General features: G+C 41.2%; 1 protein-coding gene across 1 annotated transcript in view; it reads left to right on the forward strand.

Annotated features, from left to right (window-relative positions):
- LOC310937757 (matrix metalloproteinase-17-like) overlaps positions 1-18783 on the forward strand; it is a gene marked incomplete at its 5' end in the record, with an annotated part of 84240 nt that overhangs the window by 7564 nt on the left and 57893 nt on the right. The window contains 2 exons of the mRNA XM_083902104.1: positions 16318-16450; positions 16608-16749. Coding sequence (XP_083758230.1) covers positions 16318-16450; positions 16608-16749 — 275 coding nt within the window. The remainder of the gene's footprint in view (positions 1-16317; positions 16451-16607; positions 16750-18783) is intronic.

Raw genomic sequence — 18783 nt, forward strand, 5'->3', positions numbered from 1 at the left:
GCACATGCATACATACATACATACATGCGTGTGTGTGTGTGTGCATATTTTTGCATGAGTTTCTGTAGACGCGCCAGTTGCCGACATACCTCAGTTAACACCGCAGAGACATTGTCCTGTGTGTAAGGATCGCTATAGTAGCCCATGGCATGCGTGCGGGCTTTTTATGAACCACATACAAGGACAGCCCATAAATACATTATCATGTCTAGTGTGTTTTCCAACATAGAGCTTTGAACTTTAAAAGAAAAATGATGGCTCTCTTGGATCTCTAGTGTCTCTAAGCTTTAGTAGCTGAGCTTCAGGGTACTGGGTATATTAAAAAATGCTTATGAACAGAGAGTTAAATGACCATTATATCATGTGTATTATTGACGCCGGTTGCTGTAAAAGTGCATTTGATTGACATTTCCCAGATTCCCAAAGGTCACCGAGTGTAAAAAACAATCTCCATGTGATATCGATTACCAGAAACAGTCATGTAATTATGAATGACTTTTTTTCCCTATTATTTATCAAACATTGTGAAACAGTCGGAGGGGGGGGAACAGCCAAATAAATGATATACCTGTCGATATAATCCTCATAAACAAACATTTAAGAAGAAACGACGCGTGTGAATTGACGAGTCGATGTTAAACACGTGCTCAGTCGAAGGCTTTTTTCAAGTGTTGTGAGTGCGTCCTTCTGCTTTATTGTCACTGTCGAGAGACACTGGGCAAGCTTTATTCAATCCTTGTGTCTGTGGACTCTGGCTGGGTGCCGTGCCATTACCGCCCACAGAGAAGAGGAACTTCAAAGGAGGATTGAGGCTTCTTCTTTTTTTTTTCCTCCCACAGCGGAGCCACCAAAACTTGTGCCTGTTAAGTTGAGCCCCAGTTACACAGGGGGGTTCTTCTAATTTGTTGATTTTTTTTTTAATCTCTTGCCAAATTTTCTCGAGGTTTACTCGTTTCATTTCGGTCGCAGGCACATTTTTATGTCCTTAAACAGCATATAAAAGGTCTCGTAATGGAGAGAATGTGAGGTGACAGAGTATTTACATGGTTGTTTGCACTCTGCGTGCTCTTCCGTGCGCTCATTTGTGCTCCTGTGGCTTTTGTGTCTCCTGCAATAATGTGCAGGTTAACTAGCGCGCGGCATAGCCTTCTTGCCACGGTGTAAATTTAAGGTTGCCACTAATTTCCAACCAAAATGTTAGTTGTCAAAATGAAGGTCTTAAATATACACCGTGATGCTGTTAGTTGTTGGCATCTGTGAAGTGGAGGTGAGCTGCTGCTGCTGCTGCTGCTGCTGGCACAGATGGCATACATTTTACCACTTGCAAGCAAAACGCTCCAAACCAGTGATTAGCACTTTCAGCAAAGTGGTTATCATGGTCTCCCTGCAAAAGAAAGAAAGAAAGAAAGAAAGAAAGAAAGAAAGAAAGAAAGAAAGAAAGAAAGAAAGAAAGAAAGAAAGAAAGTAAAATAAAACCAGTCAACCACTTCCATTTCAAACATTCATAAAGCATTTATATAGTTCTTGCATATTTGCTGATTCAGTTCAGCTCTAGCTCTTGTCTGAATCTTTTGCTGGACGTCCTTTTAAAACACACACACACGCTCCATTGCACGATGAAGAACAACCAAAGAAAATCTTTAATGTGGAAATTTGAGCTTCCTCAGTCCATACATGAGCCTGCAGTTAACATGCTTGACTAACAAGACCCTAACCCAAGGCCCTCAGAGAAATACCATCAAATTCAAATAGCAGAAATGATTCCTATGTGATGAAATAGCAGATGAACATGTCCTTTCAGGGTGGTCCCTACGGCTCCTGTGGAAATAAAAAGCAGCAGGAAACTGGCAAATTGTTGTTTTCCCAAGCAAAAGCATGTCTAAATTGTGGTGATAACAAATCCACTTTCTCTCAGACACCAGATGCAGCATGAACATGCAGCTAAAGTGAAACGTTTGAAGTTGCTGAAGTTGCAGAAAAGTATGCACTCTGGTGTTGTGATAGTAGAGGACACTCGGTTGTCCAAGAGCCCAAGTGAGAGCTAAACTTATGCCGGCAGAGAACTTTCACCATCCTCTCGGGGAAGGTGCACACTATTGACTGGGCCTGTGAGTCTGTGACGACGGTAAAGACTTAATGGATGTTTTTTGACGGCCTACAGATGAGGCGGGATTTCTCGCTAGTTGCTGGGGAGACGTAAATAAAGCAAAACTTTAGAAATGTCTGCTGCTCATATTTAAGAGGCCAGGGCCACACGGTGGATGCATGAGTTAGCACATGTACATCGAATGAATGTCAATTGGAGCAAGAAGACCCAGGTTCTTGACTCTCCCTGCATGTGTGGGGGTTTTCTCCGGGGTTCTCCAGTTTCCTCCCACAGTCCAAAAACATGCAACAGGGGGGTGAGGTCAATTTAACACTCTAAACTGACCATAGGTGCCCTATGATGGACACCTCTGTCCAGGGTGTGACCCCACCTTTTGCCCTATGTCAGCTGAGATTGACACAGCAATCACGTGACTCTTATGTGTAGGATGAAGTGGTAGAAGATTGATGGATGGATATTTTTTTTTTCCCCCAACCTGCACATATTTGACAGCACAAATTATCTTTCAATACCTCTCTTTCCAACAAGCTATACGATGTGGTTCTGTCGCACAATTATTTGTGTTTCCATTGTGAAGATTTTAGAAGGCTACCAAAAAAAAAAAACAATTCATACCATTCCAGTTTTTGGCACGACTTCCCTTGGGGTACATAGCACAGTAGTATGGATTTTAAAAGGTGGAGCTGGAAACTCTGCAGTGGTTTTACTTTAGCCTGCTAAAAAAAAAACGTGGGAGACCACAAACAAACTTTGTAATCGACTTTAAATGTTTTAATCTAAAAGCACAGACTAGACGATCCAGTCAAGACCACACACTTGCAGTTTAATAAAACCATTTCAGGGAGGAGAATCCAGGGATTTGGCATCTTAACATGACTTCAGAATATAAACAGACACGGAGGCGGACTGTGGGTGACGTCAGTTAATCGCTGTTGAAACATGTTTCATATTTACCATTTGAAATCCAGTAGAACGTGGAATGCTGGATGTCGTCCATTGTTGCTCTTTGTTTGCAGTGTCGTCCTCTTCTTCTTTGTGTTGTGCTGGTATGACGTTACACTTTTTATGCAAATGATTGGGCTGTTATGTAAAAAAAAAAAAAAAAGCCCAATCATTTACGTACGTCGCTCCTTACACAGCACACAGCTGTCGCATACTGTGGACGGGCGTCCGTTTCATCCCCATCTAAGTGAGAAACAAATCGTCGTCATCTCTACCGTCTGACATCAGACACGTTGCTAAAGAGAAGCTTATCGTCCAGCCATCATATTAGAGGTTACTGTGATATAAAGTGTGTTCAATAATATGGTGTGGCTCGAGAAGGATGTTCTAAAAATTGAAATGGCCCTTGATAGGAAAAATGTTCCCCACCACTGCACCATCTTATTACAGTGTGTGATGAATATGTGTTTCAAAGTCTGCCCTCTGTAACCCCCCCGTTCTTTATTTTTATTTGTTTTTATCCTCTTACTATTCCTTTTATTATGTTTTCCTGTTCCCACCCATTCTCTTTCACTCACCACAGATTCTATTTCCTCTCCCGCGCTGTACAGTATTCTCCTGCCATGGCACCTTTTGTGTTGTTTCCCACATGAACAGAAGTTGTGTCGCCACGGACTCCCTGTACAACCAGATGTTCCTAAAACAGGGATTAAATTAATCACTTAGTCACATTTTAATCCTCGTCGCCATGCTGCCACACTCGCAAATATGCAAATTAGGACAGATTTGTCTATGTCTTTGTCTATCTAAAAAATAAAAATAATGACGTCTCAACCTGAATGGAAGCAGAATCCTTAGTTCTCCTGAGTGTCCTTAGTGTGTGAAATGACCCAGACATATGTAAGTGGCGGCCATTAAAGACTCATCAAACTCCAAGGCCACACACCTGTTGAACAGTGCCTTACGAAAGGAGAAGCGTGATAATGTTGTACCTCTTTTACATCGAAATGACTGCACATCTAAAGTGTCTTTTTAAGAGCCAGTGTGTCGGAGTTAGTTGGAACCTAATGGTGAGAGAGCACAGATAAAAACCCTTCTTTTCAAAGCATGTCAGGGAACTCAGGTGGACTTCATGTACCACACAAAGGATGTCGTTTCTCTTCATTTGTGTAGTACCAACTTCACACACACGCACAAACACACACTGGCTAGTTTGACTATTTGGGCTGCTGTAGAAATGGCAGCCTCCAAAAAGCAATGCCATTGATTAAAGTGCACATAACAGGTTTATTCTCAGGCATAGAAAACTAAACACGTTAAGAGTAAGAGTTGATTTAAAAAAGCGTATAAACTACAGTGTCGTTTGATTTGATGCGATCCAGAATATACTTTTTGAATATTAGCAATTATTTTTGTTCTTCTTTTGTTGTTGTCAGGAGCCATCAGGTTGCTCATAATATGTTTTGTAAAAAGATGACTTGATAACTTAGTAAATACAAGACGAGGGGAAACATTTTTTGGAGTACTTGTGTGTAGGTTGTTAGTATTATTTTACTGGTTTGGCCCCACTTGGGATCAAAAATTGCCCTGGATTTGGCCCCCCGGGCTAAAATGAGTTTGACACCACTGCCTTAAAGCTTTAAACTCCAACCTAGTGTTTACCAATCCTGGTCTTCGGGGACTCACTGCTCTGCATGTTTTAGGTGTTGCCCGACACCTGATGCATGCAAAACATGCAGGGCAGGGTCCCTGGGAAAACACTGCTGTAATGGTGCGTAGCCTTGGATTCACCACCACATAATTCTATGTTAAACCACATGAACAAATGCATGCACACCTCCAGTTTGAGTCCCCACGGGCTCATCGCACTCCTTGCGCATGTTCCCGGTAGTTGACGCAGTTTTGTTCGGTCAAAAGAGACGGTAGCCTTGAGTTTTCGCGAGTACCCGCACCTATACAACTCAGAATGTATAAAGAATGCAAGAGAATACAAATCGGGACAATTACCCGGTGAGAAATGGCTGCTACTGGAATGGAATGTGAGATCATGTATGAATCTATGCATCTTGGTGAGCATGACCGAGCCCGCAAATCTTGCTGTTGTAGACTTGTGTAGTTTTCTCCCTCCCGATTCCTCATGCTTCACGTTTCCTCTCACATTTCTCATCAACGTCAAGGAAAAGTGGTCGGAACAGACAAAGGAAAGGATGTCATCTTGTTTGACTATGCAAGCACAAGCGACTGTCGGAACAAAAACACATCCATCATCTTGTACAGTATCTTTTCATCAAGTCAGACTTGTGTCCCATTATACTATGTGCACAGTATCTGTAGCGGAGCAAAAAAAAAAAAGAAGTACTCTCGCGTGATTGATAGTGTCAGCAGGGCGGCACGCGTAGCATCTGTTTGTAAAAGAGCGGGCTGGAATCGAACTGATGACTTCTTTTTTTTTTTGTCCGCGTTGGTTTCCTCCAACATCTGTCTTTCCAGTTCATTGCAAGCTGGGGAGGAGAAAGAGTAAAAATCAGAACTGATTCTAATTGAGATCAAAAAAAGTTAAAACACATCCTGCACAAGTCATCTTGTGTCTTTGTCAGCCAAAGCAGCAGCAGTTAGTTTCCTGTTTGGATAGGGTCCATATATGTTTTTATAGAGCTGTCATCTATTTGCATCAGAATCCCAGCTAATAACAAAATAAGAGTATGCACTTTGTTTTTGTTTTTACTCTGTTTGCCTCACTGGAAGATCATATTTAGTAAAATTGTGACATTAGCTTAGTTTGCTTAGATGCTTCCCCCGATCGGGGAACATAGGACCTTTTTTTTAAAAAAAGGGTCCTATGTTCCCCACTTTGTGGAAGCCTGGGTGTGGAGCTCCAGGGTAAACGGTTAGGGTAAGGGTAAGGGTAAGGGTTAGGGTTAGGGTAAGGGGTAGGGTCCTATGTTCCCTGGGTCCTTTTGGGTGAACAGCGGGGAACATAGAACCCTTTTTTAGAGAAAGGGTCCTATGTTCCCCGGTCTCATACAAAGCGGGGAACATAGGACGGGGCCTAGAGATAGATAATTGAATGTATACGGCAGACATCGAAGGGTTAAGCAAACTGAAATGTGATGATGTTTATAGTAAAACACACCAATTATAAATCAAAAAATACAGGTTTATAAGTCAGTGCTAATGAGCACGAATCAGTGAAATCAGCAGTGCAGTGTAGAAAATATTCCGCTGCAGGTTCTCATTTGCACTCGGCGCCTCATCCATATGCAAACTAAAGATTTATAAAGACTTGATCTTTTGTGTTATATTCATTTATATTTCATATTAATATTTATACTTTATTAATGAGGTTCCCGCACTCGAGCTGTTAACCCCCCCGGACACAAACACGTCTTCACTGAGACGTTTAAACGGCCAAGAGTTGCTTTACAGCTCCGACCGTAAAGTTGATGGAACCCCATCACGGTGGATTGATGATTTCTTAGGCATGGATTAATTTTCACTCCTTTACTACCAGGTCTTCACGTCACGCCCAATTTCCCTCTCTTTCTTCCTCCTCACCTACGTTCTCTCCTCTTTGATCTGATCTGTTTGCACGGATGAGCCCAAATCCTTCATTTCTTCAGTAAATCGTGTTTGCGCTCAGTATTTGCCGTTGGAATGATTTAAAGAGCTTCTCAGTCAGACTTGTGGGTGAACTTTGGTTCCCGTGGATCCTACATCGGGCCCAGTGTGCTGCTTTAAGTCAACGTCCTCTTTGAAAACACTGGCAATGTGAAATGGGGAGCTGCTACGACTGCTTTGACGCGTGATAACAACGCTGTGGCTCGGCTGTGAGCGATTGTAGATAAAAATCTGGTCAGGATAAATCTCTTTTTGGTGCAGAGAACTGCTTGATGTGAGACATTTATACTTGTGTGATATGGGCACATGTTAGATTTCTGTTCTCTCTGAAGACAAATGTGTTTCTTGAAGACAGAAACTCAGCGTGAGGCCGTCGTGTTTGATTCTTGTCTAATCTTGATCTGCGTTCAGAGGCTGAACAGTGGTAGTTGTCGTAAGTTTGGGGGGGTTATTATTATCTGTGTAACCCCGTCATCTTACGGGCAACTAAGAACTTCAGTTTGTTTTGTTTGTTTTTTGAGGAAGCAACGGCACAAAAATACGGCTGCATTTCATGAAACAAAAAGCACACAAAAATTAGAACGTTCGAGCAAAGTGAACGATGCACAGGAAATGACCAATGTTTCCTGGGGTCACTAAAACATGACGGACCAGTGATTTGTAGCCGTCATTAATGGTTTGTAGCTCATAAAGTCAACTATTGATTGGCGTTTTACCATCCTGGCTACAGATGAAATAGTGTGAAAAGACAACGAAAGACTATTCACACAATGGTTCAAGGCTTGTTGTGTATAGACATATATATTATGTATTTTTATTATGTATAAAAATAGAATAAATAGACAATTTTATTGGTACTTGAGAGCAGTGGGGTGAAGCGGTAGTGTGTGGACTGAGAAGAGAAACAGGACTGAGGAGATAATGTGTTGTTAACTTCTTTAATTCTTATCTGCATACAACATAAAAAAATATAAGAAGAACAAGACCTATTACATTTACAACGTCTCACCTGACACTTTACATTTCAATTATAATGTTCAGCAATAATCTGGATTAATAATAGAAAGATTTCCGCATCTCGCTCAATAGTCCGGTCAACCTTCTTTTGTTTTGAGCCCCAACGCGTGTATAAAAAAATCCATTAACAGCATCAATTTTTTGGGCTGTTATACAATCAGCACGACTGTTTGTCGAAATATCTTTAAAACAGAACACTTACGGTCACTTAAAAAAAAATCAATCTGTCAGCGTGTAATATTTATCACGATAATTATCAATATCCACTCATCCCTAATTAAAAAAAAAGTCAATCTGTTTTCATCTAATTCCCCTTTTCTCTCCACTCTTTCATGTCTGCTGCGTGCCTCTGTATTTGTTTGTGTTTCACCATTTGCATAATTTCTCCAGGAGGTCAAAAAAAAAACAAATTTCCTCCATTTCTTAGTTGCATTGAATTGATCTCGTCGGTGGCCTCTGTCGCATGGACGTGAATATAAAAGAATCCAGATTTGTGAAATACTTTTGCTGTTTTAGAAACACAAACACAGATACAGCAGATCAGAGACCCGATTTAAAAAAGTAATAATAGTAATATGGCTTCAGTGTTTTGCCTTGTGCGAGCGGAATGTAACGCTTCCTGTTTTGCCTCTTTTGCCCGTGGATGAAAACAAGCGTCTTCATGTTCTGAAAGCAGCCGGGGGATGCATCTAAAAACCTTCACTTTTCAGACTTTCTCTCTATTCTAGGAGGTCCACCCCAGTTCTGACCTCATAGTAAGGAACAATGTAAACACTATAATGCACTGTGCTACCTCATGACCCCTTAAGAGTCACAGAGGTCACGGGGTCAAATGTCTCCCCGCGACTCATTTCCTGTCCGCGAGGCTGAAGATGAAGGGACTGGGCAGCTGTTCGTCGGGGCCCCGAACAGGGAGGTATTGTGGGACAAGGGAAGGTCATGTGATGCTTTTTGGTGAAACGTTGCTGTGGTGACACCACGGTCGCAGAACTCTCCGTGTGTGTGTGTGTGTGTGTGTGAGACAGCTGTGAGAAAGGATGTGACTGGGGATTCACAAGATGCAGTTGTTCGTTCATCGTGTAGGTCAAAGTTAAACAAGAGTGAACTTTGACCTGCGGGTCCTGCCTTAAAGGCTTCCCCATATTTTCCATGTTCCGTTTCCGTTGAGAGTCAATTTCGGTCACACTTGCACCCTCTCGAATCCAATCCAATTTCCCTCATACTGTTTGTACCAGTTTGGCCCAGTTCCATTTCTAATTTTTACCCCTTTCGAAACAGACTTACAGGGTCAGAGGTTATAATCTTACCCCTACAGAATGGGACACGCCCTTTAAGAACTTAAGTAGACATGACATGAACTCGCTGGAGAGTCAACATGCCATTGCAGAACAAAAACAAAAAAACATTGTCAGCTGTTGTGTTTATGCTATTGTGGACTCAAGACTTTGTTTAGCATTACGTCAGCAAAGCAGTGGACCGGTTTTGTGTAGACACTCTGCTATAGACGCTCAAATGGTTTATATTTTAGAGCTTTTATCCCGTTTTATGTTTATTCTGTCGCCCTGTTGTAGTGTAGAGACCCAGATTATTGTCAAGGTGAAGGTCTCTCTCCCTCGCAAGCTCTGAGAGACTCTAGTTTCTAACATCTCGGCTGGATTATTGTAATTCCTTGTCTTTTGTCCAGCAACTCCAGTTATGGTCCAGAACACCCGTCACTAGCCTTTTAACAGGAAAAAAGAAGAGAGACCACATCACACCTGTGTTGCGCTCTCTCCACTGGCTTCCTGTTCATTTTAAAGCTCTTAAAGCTCTCAAGCCGTGAGGTGTAATAATTAGCTGCTTTTAGATTTTAGTGCCAAAATCCTGACTAAAAACCTGAGGCGATCATCGGGTCTTTTCTGTAGCTGCCCCTAAACTTTGGAACTTTAGAGTTACCCATGGAAATTATATCTGCCCTCATCACTGAACATTTTAAATCGCTTTTAAAGACCCACTTCTTCTCCTTAGCTTTCACTCAGAATGGTCAACCCGGACACTTCTTTACCATTTTACTGTTGTTATTAATGTTATATGTTATACTTTTTATGTTGCTGTGCCTTTAAATCTGTTAAAGGTGCATTATGTAATAAATCTAAAGCAACTGGCCATAAAATCCTCCTAATATGTCACAGAGACTCAGGAATAATGTTCATATAACAAACTGAACTCACCAACAACAACAGTACAGACAAAATATTTGCATTAAAAAAGATATTTTGCAGACTTTAAATCATGTTTATGTTTTGAAATCATGTTTTGGCATGTGGCGCCACCTACCGCCGTCTACCAATCATTGCAGTCAATAGAGTCTCACCTGCCGAGCAACCACGGGTTGCCAGTTACGTCAGAAAACGAAACCTTAAAGACCTCTGTATTTTGAATTTGAATGTAGTAACCGTTTTTGGCCACATTCTTACATATGGCACCTTTAAGCACTTGGTTGCTTTTTAAATGTGCTCTAATAATAAAGTTGACTTTTAAATTCAGGACCATGCAGAATCAGAGTCTCATGGTGCACTGCATGGAAGTATATCATTAGAGTGGAGGACTCGGGCAGGGCTCCTCCTCGGCTTCCTCCTCAGGTGAGTGTAAAAATCCATACCAACATATATTATCAGCGTCTTTCGATCAATAGCGACAAATCACAAACGAGCTAAATTGATCAAATCGCACGTAAAACCACAGCACTGTACCGAGAGTGGCTCGGCCCACATGTTGTGCCTTTTCCATGGCAACGCTGCGGTTTAAGCCGCTGCACTGATAACTGATGCATCTGCAGATCAGCATCGCCTCACTTTAATCAATGTCCCGCGTGCGTGAAGTTCAGTTTTCTTGGACACGGCTTGGACAAAGTAAACCCGTGAGTGATTCTCTCACGTGGGTTTTTTTTTTTCTCTTTCTCTCCACAGTCAGACGTCGCCACGTGAGAAACGAGTCATTTGATCTCATCAGATCATTCTTTTACATCATGCAGAGACAACTCCCACTCACAACATCGCTCTCTAAGCCTATACCATATCATAAATATCAGCTCTAATGAGGTGAGGAAAGACGTCACCCTGCTTGATCCTCAGACTTAATGCTCTGTAAGGACTCTTTAAAGCCGCTCATCATCTTCTATACTATAGTTCTACGCATCTCTTTGCAGATTTGACTGTATTAAAGAATTACATTGACCAGGTCACAGAGATAAATTATCGCCTCACATTCATGGACTGGGAGTAGCACAGAACATATGAAAACCCCACCCCACACCTCGGTAATGTGTATATGTGCGAAAGTGAAGGTTATATGTTGTGTGAGTTATGTCCTTGGTGAATTAATGGTCGGATGTGGACATGAATAAAAAGTTTAAATTTGTGTTTGTAGCATGTGTGTGTGTGTGTGTGTGTGTGTACAGCTCTTTTTAATGAGCTGTATCTTGTATAACAGGTGTGGGGAACCATTTTTTTTTTTTTAACATCGATGGGCCATTTCGATTTTTATTACATGCTTTGAGGACCATGGTAAATTATTGAACGCATAGTTATACGAGCGGGAGCTGTTTCCCTGTGGAAAAGCATCTGATATCGTATGGTGAGACTATTTGCAGCTGGTTTTATGTAAAATTGATTAAAAAAAAAAACAATTAGCTCTGTCCGCAAATTCTACTTATTTGTCTTTTGGTTGCAGTAGTTTCAGTTCTTCATTAGGATTCCTCTACGTTGCTTTGAACCCTTTAAAACCGAAAGTTTCGCCGTTGGCACTTTGCATCACCATAGTTACATAACGGTGTTTGCTACCGGTAAAAATTCCGGTAGCAAAAACCGGTTTCGGAAAGCTGAGAAGTTGCGTGTTGTACTGTTCAAATGTCATCAGTTCATGAACAACTGCAGTGTTTTTCTTCTAAACTGCTAAAACAGTATTTTAACATGTAGTAAATTGTAAATAACTGCCAGATATTGACACAGTTCTTTTAACTGTACCGGTACTATTTTGTGTTGCATTGTACAGTAAACGGATACAAGTAGATACAAAATGTTAGAAATTATTTAGCACTTATTTATTGAAATGGCTGCTAGTTTTGTGCATAAAAAGGTAAGTAACAAAACCACCAACATTCAGGTATGATACAATTTGCGTATCGTGCAAAAACATTAAGGTGCAATGGCCACAATAGGCTATTTTTGCAGAAATATAAGTAACCAACAATATTCAGGTACATTTCTACAGTTGGCTCTTAGTGCAAAAAACTCTGGTACATACATAGACTGCCTACAATTACAGCTGTACTAGTATTTGCCAAAAAGGGACGCAAAGTGCCAGAAATAGGCGAAGCTACGGTTTTATTGGCTTTTTAATAATACATTCATTATTTATGGGTTAATTGGCCGCGGGCCGGTCCAAATTGCTTGTAGGGCCGGTTCTGGACCCCGGGCCTTAAGTCGAATAGCCTTGTGTAAAAGGGTTTAATATACGTATTTAAAGCTGTCTGACTAAGTTCTTTCTGATTATATTCCTCATGTTTGTTTAGTTATTTACTTTTTATTCCCAAAGCATCTTTGAGTGGTCACCGAGACTAGAAAAGCGCTATATAAATACAGACTGTTTGCCATACTTACATCTCTGACTCATTTTCATTCAAAAGGCTCCCAAAAAACACAGCAACAATAAACAATTTTCTGTGTTAACATCGATGATATTACAGTAGAAAATGGCCTGACACCTTAATATCACTGACAACAAAAATTGTTACTGGCAGTAAAGCACACAATAAAACCACACATCGTTAAGCCTAATCTCTACAATGTCATGTTATGAGGGAAGCAAATTGAATCAACAGGCAGGAGAACATTAGGCGGCAGTAAGATATGACTTAATGATTTTATGCAGCACGAAAGGCAACAGCAAACTGATTATTTTGGGGATTATATTTGAACAGGTTTGGAAATCAAATCAGAACTAGAGAAAAAACAGGATTGGTTTGGTCATTTCTGCAGGAAGGACGCCCCCCGGGGCTCAGTTGGACATAAGGTCAAGCCCCGATGTCATGAATAGATCTGGAGCTGCTTCACTGCAACTGAGCCAGTTCCCTTTGGTCTCAAGAAAACAGAAACAGAGGAGAAAGTTTTGCCGTTTGAGTGCGGAACTTCCTTCTCCCGTCAAACACAACGAGTCTATTTTATTTCTATTCATTTAGGAAGCGGCGCACAGTGAGCGCTTATTGTGTAAAAAGTGGTGTTTTTACATTTGACTGTGTCATTTTTAAACAGGGAATCAATACATACAGTATTGTACTGAAGGGAAAAGTGAATGAAAGGTGTCATCAGTCAACTTTTTCCTATTACTTTGAAGCCTTTTTCCTCCAGTCTCGGCTGTCTATCAAGGACAATAGCATATATTGTTATCAAGAAGCTGCTTTTCAAACAAGCCCAAAAGAATATGCAAAGCTTTATTTTCTATCTGTACTTTTTTGAGAAGACTGTGTTTTTCCTTCCGTCTCTTTTTTCTCCTTTCACACAAAACAACACAGCTCTGCAATCACTGAGGAGAAATTACCACAGTGGCAATCAATGCCTTTAAAAAAAAAAAAAAAGGTCTTATTTGTGATGTGTTCATTCATTGTACCTTGAGCTTTGCCTTTCTGACCTGTACAACGTGTGTGAGTTGACTTTTAAAACCTAAATCTAATCTCACCTGAACATAAGGAGCTGCCTGTATGTAATTCCAAAGTGTTCAGCATGTTAGTGAATGTGTTGAAATTAGTGCTATAGCTTTTCTGTTGTTGATGTTGTTGTTGTTGTTGTTGTCTCCCTGAGCTACAATGTCAACCTTAAATTAGCTGCTGGCTCCACAAAAACAAAAAAAAAAGTTTTATGGACTGACTTTATGGGGAACGGTGTGAGAACAGGGAGTTGTGGTTGTGTAGACGACACAGTTGTAATCCATCACTGGCTCATGCTGTACCTATAGAGAAGAACAACAGAAAGCACGCTCACTGCACACAGGTGTGAATACACGTAAATAACTGGTTTGTACCAATTAAGGCTGCAACAATAACTCGATTCATCGATTCATAATCAATTTCTAAATTATTGTCAACTATTTTGGTAATCGATGACTTGTTTACAGGTTTTTTTCATTATTAAAATAAGTTTCCTGATTTTTTTTTTAGCTTCTTAAGGTTCTGGTATACTTTAAATGTGAATATTTCTAATTTCTAAAGAAATCATTCAAAAGGAATCACTTTTCAACACTTTCTGGACCAAACCACTACTCGAGAAAATATCTGACAGATTAATCAATTATGAAAATAATCGTTGGTTCTAAATGTTAAGGCATTTTTTTTTCTTCTTTTTTTTTTTTTCAAAGCATAACATTAAGCGCCATTCCATCCCATTAAAATCTAAACTCCACAGAGCAGCACACTCAAAATAACATTAAAAAGCAGTTCTAAGTAAGTGATGTGTGTATAGGCTTTATGGTTCTGGAGCTGTCTCATCCGATTCAAAATTTGTATTTTATTATCTGTGAGTTATGAGCATGAGCTCCCGCCTCTATTTCCTCCCGCATTGCATTGTGGGGGAAAAAACTCACATTATTTACTGTGCATGCAGCCTGGTTCGTCGAATGGCACATTTAATTTTTTATCAGTATTGCAGCATGAACATATTAAATACTCTTTTGGGGAACAGCAGCAGGCAGATTCATCTGTTTACGACAGATAAGTTATTTGCGTCTTATTTTTTTGAAGTCACCGTGCATTTTTGCTCCCTGTTTTTAAAAAAAAATAATAATAATAATAATAACAAGTTCATCTGAGCTGGCGGATAAAAACCTGTACAAGCGATTGTATGCTCGTGGCTTCCTGTTGCGCATTATTGGTCGAACACATTGCGACGGCGATAAGAGTGAACAAAACAAAAATAAGACTGCTGCGTTTGTGGATTTCACTGGATAAGTTGTGTGCTTTAACTTCCCTTCTATCTGTTAAATTCTCTGACCTCTCCCACTTACCCCGAGCATTATAGTTTCAGCTCAGTTTTATCCAGGAAATTGGTGCTCCTTGTCCTCCCCGGTTGAGGCTAAGGGTCAATCCAATTCCCCCCTGAACACTTGCACTGAGCTCTCTGCACGGATGACAAAGCCTAGCAAACATCAGCTGGCAGAGAGTATCACTAAAGCCCAGTCATTTAGTTAATGGGATATAACCAGCTTTGTCAATAAAGTTGGGATGCCTCGCCATTGATCAGTGTCACTCGCCTCCGACGAGTGCACGAGACAAAGAAAAGGCGAAGGGAGGAGACGAGAAAAGGAGACCGAAAAATAAAGCCCTCGGGGGAAAAGTAGAATTAGAGAGGAGGAGAAGAAAAGCACAGGGCTCAGGTTGCAGCTCAGACGCTTCCATCCGTCACATCTTATATGCTCCACAGCCGATCAATGGACTCAGCTGGACCACTTTGATTGGCAGTGACTTCACTGGTCCCAAATAGAAATGGACTCGCAGTCACCCTTTATATACACATAGCTGCTATTTCTGCTCGCCAATGTATCTTTATACTTACTTCCACATACGTCTCGAGTTAAAAAAAATCTATATTATTGAGCCCTTATGTGTATACGTTAAATTAAAATGCGTTTGTCTTTCTTTTGACTTGACTTGCATGTCAAGAGAAACGGGGCGCAGCATCAAAGTAGCAAAAAGGTCTTGTCGTCATCAGGTTCTGTAGGAAAATGTCGATTTCATGGCGTGAAACGTTTTTGAAGCTGATGCAGCGATGTTTTTGACAGTGGTTTTCTGACAGATTTAGTGAAACCCAGTGGTGACACTGTAGAGGATGAGGATTCCTCCTTCTCCCTCCCGGGAAGGGATTTATGGCGGCCTGCACATACCAGAAAGGATGTAAACATGCATTTACTGTCATTTCTTCTTCATTGGTTTATGTTCATCGGGTTTATGTGGACAGAGAAAGATTCCTCTTCTCTGTTTGGGCTGCTGTAGAGACACGGCAGGCGAGAAGTGAAAGCAAGGACCTTGTCTAAACTGCACATAAAAAGCTTATTATGCTTTATTTTAAAGTGATTATACACTTATTTAAACATACTTATGGGTACTTTATTAAGTTTCTACCAATAAACCTGGACCTTTAAGAATAGAGTCTCGAGAGAACCCTTTCAAACATTCACTTTGACTCATGGAAAAGCTGCTTAAGTTTGGATGAACAAAGGTCAGGGTCTCACAAAGTGTTTTTCTTTTTTTTCCCCTTGAAGATTAAATTCTTCAGATTTCAGAAAAAAAAAAATCTGTTTTATAAATTTATAAAATTTATAAATTGTTTGTATAAATGTTTATGTGTAAATGAACAGATTGCGATGGCGGAAAAAGGAGATTTTTAATTTTTTTCCCTCTAACCGTCTGTTTATCTGTGTCACAGAATTGCTGCATTTACACACTTAGAACATGAAACCACATATGTGTACAGACACAGAATCCACAGACAGTAAACACCAACAGGTGTCAGACCTTCTCAGCTGCTGTGGCATACTCGGAGTCTTTGAAATGCCTGCGCTGACTCTTGAACTCATCGTCTACTGTTTACCCCCCCCTCCCACAGGACTGGCTGAGCCGGTTCGGCTACCTCCCGCCCCCTGACCCAGTAACTGGTCAGCTCCAGACCAAGGAGGCCCTGACCAAGGCCATCAAAGCCATGCAGAGGTTTGGAGGCCTGAAGGAGACGGGAGTCTTGGGTATGTGGCTTTGTTTGTTTAGGTGGAACATGTGGGAGGCTTTTTGTCTAAATCAATATGAAAGTGTATAATTGAATCCACTTAAGAAAACCACAAACTATCAGCACCTCTCTGACATGATCAGCTATTCTTTTTTTTTCTTTCTTCCCCTCTCCAGACCCAGCCACTCTAGGACTAATGAAAACACCCAGATGTTCACTGCCAGATGTGTCTGAGGCTGAGGGGACAACAAACGGTCGCAGGAAACGAAGCCTCCCAACTCCTCCCAACAAGTGGAATAAAAGACATCTATCCTGGAGGTAGGGGACCAATGAGATGCAGCAAAGAGTCGAGTTGAAATTTTGATGTTGTTGTTTCGCTGTAGTTCGTTATCTCCACCAAATCTGGTCGCGTTTCAGGAGTCGTTATGTGTCCGAGTCTTCCCCAAAAAAAGCTGTTTCCATGCAGTTTTGTGGTAGGGTGGGTCATGACCCGGGAGACCATTAAAATCGGGCGTGGATCCAATTAAGAGAATGGACTTAGCAAGACATTGTGTAGTCTGAGCACTCACACAGTTTTTTTTACGTGGCACGAGTTAATGTGAGCCAAGTGCAAATCAGTCACAAATCCCACTATTTTCCAATTTATATGTGCATCCTTTTCTTCAGCCGGAAATCTGATCAGTTCTGACTCAAAGGATCATCCCCAAACCTGTCCTGTCATAGGATGTGCAGGGATTTCTGAATCTGACACTGATCATCCATACATACATATATTTTTGACCACTTTATCCTCCCCATGAGGGTTGCGGAGGGGGGGTACTGGGCCAATCCCGGTTGACATAGGCGGGGTACTCACTGGACAGTTTGCCAGTCCATCGCAGGGACACATAGAGACAAAGAACCATCCACTCTCACTTGCTGCAAAGGCAAAGAGTGTCGTCCATGCAAAACAATGAAAAATCTTCTCCTCTCCTGCTACTTTCCAAACCATCATCGGTCGCAGAACACGCCGAGTGTTTGATAAAGGTTATAATTATGGCGCTTTAATTGGGGATAACGATATGAAGGCTTTTCCCGATCGTGTGATTATGCGACCATGTGAAAAAACCCACGGCGCAGCCTGAGACTTCAGACGAGCAGCGAGGAAAGCAGTGAGAAACACCGTGCGGTCTGTGCCGATTCACGCGCTCTCACTGCTGAAGATGCCGCATGTGGGCCAGTGTTTGTGTGTGCGTGTCGAATGTGAATGCGCTCTTGGATTTAGAGATAAGGACAGACAAACACACACGCACACACAGGTGTGTTTTTTCCGTGCCTCTTGGTGGGCTTTGGCTATCTCTGTCTCGTCTTTGTTCTGCTGCTAATGATACACCGTGCTGCTGTCAGCTCTCTCCTCTCTCTGAAATAAGACAGACTTGTCTTTAGTCGAGTGAAGCACCTTTTTTTTTCTCCAGTATTTCACAGCAGTCAGATGTGTAGAACAGAGCACAGACACTGTTGTGGATAATGTGCTAACCTCAGATCCGGAGAGATTTTCAGGGCAGAACAGATTTTCAGAAAAGCACCAGAACAAAACACATTCATATTCTGCGTAGGTCAGCCTCCACTGTAATTCACTTCAGGACGTGCAGTCTGTTTTTTTTTTGTTTTTTTTGAGGGTGCTTTTTCGTGTAGCAATTCCCTCACTGCTCGGTTCAGAAAAATATTCCGATCTGCAAATGTTTCATATAGCATCTCTGATTTATTAGATTGTATGGAAAACACAAGCTGACAGGACGGGACAGGTGCTTTAAATGTCAGTCAGATTAAAGTCAAATCTACGTTTAAACATAAATATGTACAGCCAAGAAAGGAATATATTAAACATTTATTTTTTTCCATTCTAATTTGGAGCGGTTTTCATTTTTATTTGAATATTTTAACCCTTTTATGACCATCGAGATAATCAAATTTATACTGATTTTATGGCTGTAGAATTGTTCTTCCAAAATAACATTCCACTTTCGATGTCCTGTAAGTTTAGGGATTGAGAAGCTGACGTCACAAACGTGCGACACGCTGGAGAATCTTGTCGGTGATTAGAGGTCCTGAGGTTCTACCGTAATGACAAGTATACGGGGGCAGTTCTATTTCTCTTCTTTCCGGTGTCCATCCATCCATACGTCTTCAACCGCTTTATCCTGCACATGAGGGGTTGCATTGGGGGGTAAAAGTTGGCTGTCACACCCTGGACAGATCACCAGTCCATAGTTTTCGAATTGACTAGATTTCCCAAACGGTCTAGGAGTTACGGTAATGAGAAAAAGCACGCGTGCCAAATCATGTCGATGGCGACAGGATTGGTTACAGGAC

Source organism: Microchirus variegatus (assembly GCF_963457635.1).
Source record: "Microchirus variegatus genome assembly, chromosome: 16".
NCBI classification, from domain to species: Eukaryota; Metazoa; Chordata; class Actinopteri; order Pleuronectiformes; family Soleidae; genus Microchirus; species Microchirus variegatus.